Source organism: Sabethes cyaneus, chromosome 2 (assembly GCF_943734655.1).
Source record: "Sabethes cyaneus chromosome 2, idSabCyanKW18_F2, whole genome shotgun sequence".
Lineage (NCBI taxonomy): Eukaryota > Metazoa > Arthropoda > Insecta > Diptera > Culicidae > Sabethes > Sabethes cyaneus.
The window spans coordinates 164023728-164032646 of record NC_071354.1 but is presented as its reverse complement, the minus strand read 5'-3'; the positions used below and the strand labels follow the sequence as shown (position 1 = coordinate 164032646).

General features: G+C 38.3%; 1 protein-coding gene across 2 annotated transcripts; it reads left to right on the top strand.

The window, feature by feature from the left end:
• Positions 1-3737: 3737 nt before the first annotated feature.
• LOC128734907 (alanine--tRNA ligase, mitochondrial) lies at positions 3738-7155 on the top strand. 2 transcript variants are annotated; one of them, XM_053829310.1, is made up of 6 exons: positions 3776-3851; positions 3920-4402; positions 4460-4811; positions 4877-5016; positions 5078-6221; positions 6277-7155. In XM_053829310.1, exons 1-6 carry the CDS (start codon positions 3847-3849, stop codon positions 7120-7122), a joined length of 2970 nt encoding a protein of 989 aa, XP_053685285.1. In that variant the 5' UTR covers positions 3776-3846; the 3' UTR covers positions 7123-7155. The 2 variants fall into 2 exon arrangements, with proteins under 2 accessions (XP_053685284.1, XP_053685285.1); XM_053829309.1 differs by having other exon boundaries at positions 3738-4402.
• The last annotated feature ends 1764 nt before the right edge of the window (positions 7156-8919 follow it).

Sequence of the window (8919 nt, the reverse complement as noted above, 5' to 3'; positions counted from 1 at the left end):
AGAATATAATGGAAAATTGCAGCTGATTTCTTACAATTGTACTATTAAAGTAAAAATGAGAACCGATATCAGAAAAGATTGCAGAAAACTAAAAACTCAACTCAACGATAGGTAACATAGTAGAATCTTTTGTTTCAAGGGCGTAATTTACAAACATAACAAATACACATAAAGCGAATATAATACATTACATTAGAGAAACCCGAATCAAAAGCAAAATACATAAAAAACTAACCATAAAATCATAATCTGCTAAAGTATATTGTCTACAAAGAAACATTCACATGAACACCGTCACACATTATCATACACACGAAACAAAGGGAATTACATTTAAAACAAAACAAAACAAAAAACATATGAAGGAAAACATGTGCTAAGTCGTAATATTTACTAAAGGAAATATTTCAACAAACCTTTGTTTAGAATTTTGTTTATGAAATCAATATCAGAAATGAACTTATATACCGAGCAAAACAAATAATACTAATTATTATAATAATAAAGAAAATGGAAAAAACATAAAAATACATATATACACATAGATTTGGAAATTGTAAAAAATCCCAATTATTATCTATACTTTGCAAATTGGCTAGAAAGGGATAAACCATACAAAAATTAAAATTTGCGTTCGGTCATCCGAAGTGCAAGGATCCGAGCAAAGAAAAAATAATCTGGAATCAATGCGTTGAAAAGTATAGAAAATAATGAATAACAAGTATATAATTAACGATTAAATAAAGACAATTAACTAGTGTCTGTACATAAAACAAAGTTGTTTTTATTTTCTCGACGATATGACCTATTTTATTATGGCCATAATAATCATTTTTATTTCACACTTCGATCAAAATAACTTTGATTGAAAACAACCATAAAAAATTGGTTCAGGTGAAAATAGCTAAAATCAATGGAACAAGCACTTGACCCTGAATGACCCTTTGGGTTAAAACCACTCTAAATAAAAATCTCTAACTCGTTTTACTGACGGGACGACGCAATAATTCCTTTCATCATCATCAGCAAATCTGGCTGTCCTGTAACTTGTACTATATAGACACTCCTCAACAAATATTTTATTTGAACAGTAGATTATTCAACCGTTATACAGCGCCTAATAAGCATTTATACAGCAAAAATGTTTGTTGGGTCGTGTAGACCTGAATCACGTCTGCTCACGAACGCGGCCGAATCCAGACTAGACTCTTTTAGCTTTCGTCCGTGTTATACTCTTCTATGTGGCCTTCACCCCATCGACATCTCTATATCGAACTGCAGTAAACGTCAGCGACATCATGTCCGGGGCTCAAAATTTGACAGCGGGCCCAAATCAGACTGCTGGCAGTTGAGTGAAACGTAGTGCTGACATGCTATCTCATTTTTGCACACACGAGATGTTGGCGGCGAAAACATGGTTGTCTGCCGATGGGGTGGTGGCCTTCGATTATTACACCGCTTTATCCGTCTTTACACCTCTGTACAACGGTACACTGGCCTTATTTTTCAGAAGGTCGTATAAACCGTATGCAAAGGACTTGATTATGCGACCTTCTAAAAACTAAAGCTAGATACACGACTCAAGTCGCTTTTTACGCAAAGGATACGTCCCGCGTAGATCAAAATCGTGTAAAAAAACCGCGTAAATTCCGAAATTCGCGTAAAAAAACCGCATAAATTCTGAAATTCGCGTAAAAAACCAAATTTTGGCGTAAAAAAAACTTTGTGGATTTCAACACTACGCGAAAAAATAGACGTTTTGAGCACATCCGCGTAAATTCCGAAATTCGCGAAAAAAACCGCGTAAATTCTAAATTCGCGTAAAAAACCGCGTAAATTCCGAAATTCGCGTAAAAATAGTCGCGTAAAAAGCGACTTCACTGTATATCCTATCTTCTACAATTAGGACGTCTAAAATTCGCGCACATTACGTTTTCAGAACGTTTGTTTTCATTTGATCAAAACAAAGTTATAGGATAGGCGCATTGCGCGTCGCACGTATTTAAAAATAAATAGTTATCTAAAATTAAATAAAAAGAAGAAAACTTATCCAATTTAATTCTACTATGTATATTTCATTCACGACAGATACGTATTTCACCTACGACTTGCAGGCTTCCTCACAGACACCGAGGAAGCCTGCAAGTTGTAGGCGAAATACGTATCTGTCGTGAATGAAATATACCTACATAGTAGAATTAAACTGGATAAGTTTTCTTCTTTTGACGTAGGACTACGTCTTACGGCAAGTTTTGAGATAGGGTGTCATTCCAAAAAATCGAAAAATGCGAGCGTCACGAAAAATGAAAGGTTTTGAGCGCTAATAGCTCTGCGGTTTTCCGATCGATTTTTAATATCCTTACACCAATCGATCGGAAAATCTTCTAAGAATTGACCCAAATGAAGAAAAGTATGGATTCTTGATGACGAACTATTGAAAAATTGAAAATAATGAACCTATGTTTTACCAGAATTCTCGCTTCGTGATTGGTTGGAAGATTCTTTACGATGATCTAAACTTATACCAATTTGACATCTGTGCTTGGGAAGAAAGCCAAAGCAAGTGACCAAGTTCCCTCATTTCAACAAGATTTCTAAACACCGCGGTTCAACCTAGACCATTTTGATGTCCTTGCTTGGGAAGTACGCCAGAGAGAGTGACAAAGCCCCCTCGTGCCAACAGATTTCTTACGAACGCTATTAAACCTAGTCCAATTTGATGTCTGTGTTAGTGAAGTGTGACAGAAAAAATGACACAAGTTCGTCGTTACAACAGATCGCAAATTCTTTACTGCGAGACGATTAAACCTCGGCGAACTTGATATCTGTGTTGGAAAAATGTGCCACAGCTGTAGTGTTCAGTTATAATACGACTCTGTATGAATACGCATGCTTGCCGTTTCATTACAAGTGTAGTGAAAAGATGTGCTGTTGATAAAATAGGATTAAATTGGTAAAATCCCTTCAACGTGGGAAACCATGGATAATAAAAACCATCTTTAATTTCAGTAAGGTAGCAGGAAAGCAATAGTTTGGGTTCTTGATTTTGTTAAGTGGTTTTCAAATGCACAATCTTTTGAGAATTGAACGTATGCAATGTTACTACTTTGATAAATGTTACATACAACGCATGTAGCATGTATATATGTTGCATATAGCATGTATACATGAAGAATCGAATGATTTCAAGCATGATTTCATGCCACTATCACTACAAAGAGACTTACGTAGTCCTGCGTCACCTATATATGCGGTCGTGTCTTGTACACAACCCGTCTGATTTTTATTTAATTTTAGGTTTCGTATTCTACTAAGACGCTCCAAAAACTTCAGTAGAGTTATTTACCAAACCTTCAGATTAAAAATAAACTCGCTTAACCTGAACGAGGTGTCAATTATATTAGTGGGGATCTAACGATATAGCTGTAAAAGTTGCGCATTACAGGTATTGGTGGAAGTGTATAAGGTGGTATAAGGAACCATTATTATCAGAGGTATTGCGTTTTGGCGTTATGTAATATTTTAAGGGACCTTGGCGTTTCATTCAGTTTTTTACAATTTTACCCAAGCTTTTGCCAGTGATAAAAACTGAGTAAATCATACTCAGATTGAAGCAAAAATACAGTAACGTGTATGGCAGCTGGTAATTTCTTTTTAACAGCGGGTCTGTATGTCATGGCCTGAATGAAAAGTAAACAAACAGTGCTCGTCGTATCTCGGATCCCGGTGTCGGTTCATATTATCCATATCCTATTACCTATTTCTTTGCGGTCATAAATTATTGCTTTCAGATTGTCTCCCTTTTGATCAAAAGCTTCTAACATAAAACAAATTCGCATTGGTTGAATGTAGTAAGTATGTCCTATCCATTTTTGCGTGCTGCAACCCAACTTAGTGTTTTGCGGCGGTATTCTACTAGTCGGGCATGTCCCAGTCATGCCAAACTCCCCAGTTCCAAGGAAATTCGGCAGAGATTCTTAGATTTCTTTATCGGTGAAAATGGTCATCAGTTTGTACGATCCAGCTCGGTGGTCCCGTTCAGCGATCCCACCATTGCCTTCGTGAATGCCGGAATGAATCAATTCAAGAATGTATTTCTCGGGACAGCCGATGCGCCATACCCGCGAGTAGCGAACTCGCAAAAGTGTGTTCGCGTGGGTGGTAAGCATAACGATATCGGGGTTGTCGGCACTGATGGATACCATCATACATTTTTCGAGATGCTGGGAAATTGGTCGTTTGGAGATTACTTCAAAGCGGAAGCATGTGATATGGCTTGGCGATTGCTGAGAGATGGATACGGGATTGATACCAGGCGATTATATGTGACGTATTTTGGGGGTGACGAAGCGATGGGATTACCTGCTGACATAGAATGTCGTGATATCTGGGCTAGTTTGGGGTGAGGTTTCCAAATTTATTGGTAAAATTAATACCGTAAATGTCTTTTTGTTTGTAGAGTGTCGCCGGAACGAATTATCCCATTTGGCGCCAGCGATAATTTCTGGGAGATGGGCAATTCAGGTCCCTGTGGACCATGTAGCGAGATCCATATTGACCATTCTGATCATTTCCTAGATACAGAACATCGGAGGCATTTTGTCAATGCTGGAAGGCCGGACTTGACAGAAGTGTGGAACTTGGTGTTTGTTCAGCACAGTAGAAGTTTAGATAATGGTAAAATATGCAATCTACCTCAACAGCACGTAGATACAGGATTGGGGCTAGAAAGATTGGTATCACATCTTCAAGGCAAAAGCAGTAATTACGACACGGACTTATTTATGCCGTTAATACAACATATTCACAAGGTATTGAATTGATTTTTAAAAACAATTCTTTTATAAAATGTTTCTGTACATGTTAAAAATTACAGGTTACCGGTAAATTTGAGTATAGCGGAGTATACGACATTAGAAACGAAAAGTTTGAATTAGACACCGCATATCGCTTGTTAGCTGATCATTCCAGAATGATTACAGCCTGTTTATCAGATGGAATGTTTCCTTCTCAAAAGTGAGAGCATTATCTTATTTGAACTTCAATTATAGTTTTCAATCTATTTTTAACATTTCAGTCACAAACTACGTCGGGTGCTGCGCCGATCTCTTTCACTTTCGGAACGTATCTTCGATTGTCCAACTTTAGTACGTCAATTGATTCCACTAGTTGTGGAGAGTTTAGGTGAAACCTATCCTGAAATGGAGAAAAAGCTTTCTGACACTACATTAATCATTCAGCACGAGGAAGAATCCTATCGAAAGCTATGTTCTAATTTACGCAGTGAATCCCGAACGCTACTGGGAAAGTTTTCCTACCTCGACGAGGCCGACCTGGTTAATCATCCTGGTTTAGCACATGCATTAACAGAGATTCAAAGACTGAAAACAAAAGAGCATGTCATAGAACTTAGTGGGAATTTAATTCATAAAATGTACGATACCTATGGGTTGGATGAAGATTTGCTTATCAGAATAGCAGAAAACGAAAATTTACAGCTCGATCTGAATGGGTATGAAAGCTATTCCAAACATCTTAAAGATGGTGCAAAACTCGAGCTTGCATTACGACTGCAGGAAAGTCTTAACTCTTCCTTTGATCTTAAGCAAGATTTAAATCATATTAACGTATGCCCTACGCGAAACGAGTACAAGTATAACTATACGTTTAACTTAGAAAGGGGTATGTACGACATACCACAATTAAACACCAAAATCACCTCAATAGTACCTATAGGAAACTCGCTTTGCCACGTGGTCACTGAAAAAAGTAACTTTTATTTTGAGTCAGGCGGGCAACAAAGCGATAAAGGACGTCTTCGGTTAGCAAAGGATACCTCTAAAGAATACGAAATCAAGCAAGTGGTGGAGCATGATGGATTCATTCTACATACAATTGAAAATAATGCACCAACAACCGAACTATCAATCGGAAATGAGATTATTTTAACAGTCGATGCTAACAGACGAAGTTCCAACATTATGCATCACACTGCGACACATTTGCTAAATTCCGTAGCACGAAAGGTACTTCAAGTTCCCATCTGCCAAAGAAGCAGTTTTGTTGGCGAGAAAGGTCTTAAATTAGAACTGGCAGTATGCAGTCCCTCTATCGAAATTAGTCATGTAGAACAAATTGAGCTGGAAATTCGAAAGCTTATTCAGCAAAATGCACCAATTAGAACTCGAATTTGCAACGCTCGGGACCTAAATTTTGATCAAGTAAGTCAGTATTTTATCTGAGTTCAAATTATTAATTTCATACTTTTGTTTTCAGATTATAACCATTCCCGGTGAAGTATACCCAGAACGCAACCTTAGGGTTATTGAAATCGGGAATAATTTATCCACGGAGCTGTGCTGTGGAACACATGCTCAATCAACTGCTGAGTTGCAAGACTTTTGCATCACCAACCTAGTTCAGACCAAACCTGGATGCTATGCTTTTCACGCTATTGCTGGATTGTCTGCCGTTAAAGCCACTTTGCTGGGCAAGCAAATCAGTAACGACGTAAATCAGTTAAAAGACGACATGGACAAACAACTGATTCAAAACATGGCTAATATCGAGACACGCATGCAACGACTAAAAAATGTACTCCTCGTCGGTTCGGAAAACAACATCAACCTACCGTACGTTACACGACAACGCTGTCTAGAGATCATCCATGACCTTTACAAGCGACTGAAAGAACACACTCGTGAATCGCTGCGGAAATTTATCGACATGGAAATGGGAAATCTACAACAGGAAAAGCCACTGCAGAGCCACCCGTTTATCGTCCACTTTCTGGAAAGTTCTTTCATACTGGAAGAGGTTCAATTGATAAAAGCAACTCGCCACTTTACTGATCGACCTATTCTGGTGATCAGTATTACGGATGATCAGGTTAAAGCCCGTGCCACCGTACCGGAGGCTAATGTAAACCAGCATTTTGATGCTCAGAAATGGACCGCAGTGGTTGCTAACGTGTTTAAATCGAAAGTTTTCGCCCCAAAAGGACAAAATGCTGCCCATGTATGTAACATGCGAAGCAGAAAAGTGCAAACGCTGCAATTTGAAGGACTACTTGAACGTGCACTCAAAGAGGCGTCCGAGTTTGCTCGGAAAAATATGCAATAAGAGCGTCTGTATGTTTTATTTTAACTGCCTGTTGTCTAGGTTCATAATGGATATTAAAGTTACTTAACTTTAAAATAAGCTTTTGGACTTTGTTTGTTTATGGGCCCTATTCTCACAGTCACATCACCTCACCTTACAGGTCCCATTTGATTTGTACAGTCACCCAGGTGACTCAGAAACGCAAATTGTCACCACCTAAAAAATTTAGGTGAGGTGACTGTAAGAATAGGGCCCTATATGTAGTAGACTCCTTCATTGCTTGATATGTCAGCATCTGGGTGATACCGTAATGATTTTTAAAGTCACCCATAAACAACTGAGGTCAAATCCGGTTATAATTGGCTCCCATTATAGCTTGGTTCGATAATCGGATCCTCTTCTTGAGTAAAGACGAACAGTACACCTACTTAATAAGCGTTGCTTCAATGACACACCCTAACCTAATTTTCTCCTTCACATTTTGTTCCACTCTATTTGGATGCTATGAATGCCTTTGTTTCATAACTTTCTTCTACCGTGCCCTCTATCGATTGTGACAACTTCCGTTATAAAAAATAATTAAATGCCTGACCTCATTAAAATTGTCAACACAAAAAACACAAGGTTGATCTAAGATGGCAGTGCTGTCATGAGACTCGGCAGCGTCAAACTACTTAAACCAAACTTCTATGCTCAGGGGGGCTCTGGTCGTGGGTTCGAATCTTAGTAGAATCAGGCCATTCGATGTCAAAGTGACTTTAGCATGGGTTTATTCTCTGGCCCCTCATCACCCTTTCTTCATACTGAGTTCTACATTATCCCGAAGACGCTTCTTATGGTTAGTATACTGGTATGAGCACCTAATGAGGTAATGGTTTTGAACCTCAGGAGGACTCACCAGTGCTAACTATAACGAGGTGAAACAGGTTTGGTATAGTAGGACATGCATCGAAGCATGGGTAAAACCCTCAACACATAAGCACGCATAAAAAAAATATAAGCTTATCGTTTACTCAATAACGATAAAGCACAGAAATGCAGTGCAGAATACAGCATACACCCGGGCAACATTACAATAGATCAATAATATTGTGATCAAAGTGATAAGCCCATACAAAAAAAAAAAACTTCTATGCTAAATCAAGAAAATACGACTCGGAACATTCGGAATGGACAAAAGCGATGAAATAAGGACATGGGATATGCTTGATTCCCAGAAGCTGCAGAACGCTAAATTTCGTGAGAAGCCACAGAGTGCTGCTGGATCTGTTGGTACCTCGAAAGTTTGGTATCCTGACACTGCAGGATATCTGCCGCAAAGATGCGGAGGATCCGTGGCGGCAAGGTCCAACTATACCAGAATGGAGTAAGTTTTCTGTAGCAAGATATACCATTATATGACAATTGTAAACCTTGATACAGATAATTAATCGTTTCGTTTAGTTAATGCCGCTACGCATCTAATTTGATGAATGTTTCTTGTAGCATATTGTAGCTTGCCGATGGTGGTTGAAATCGGTGATTAAAATCGGTTGGGGGGATAATGGCGAAAACGGCGATTGATTTATAAAATCCAACATGGCGGCCAAATCCAAGATGGCCACGAATTTTTTTTTTCACTTCGTTTATAAGCCCTATTTCTCCTCTTTACAAAACCGTGTCGTTTGTAGTTTGTTTCATAACAAATTTTAGAAATATCACAATATTTATATCAAGATTGTGAACCTTGCTACAGATAACTGGTTGTTTTATTCAGTTAACCCACCCAGTTAGCACCGCAAAATTCACTAAAATGGCAGTAACTTTTTTATCTTTCAA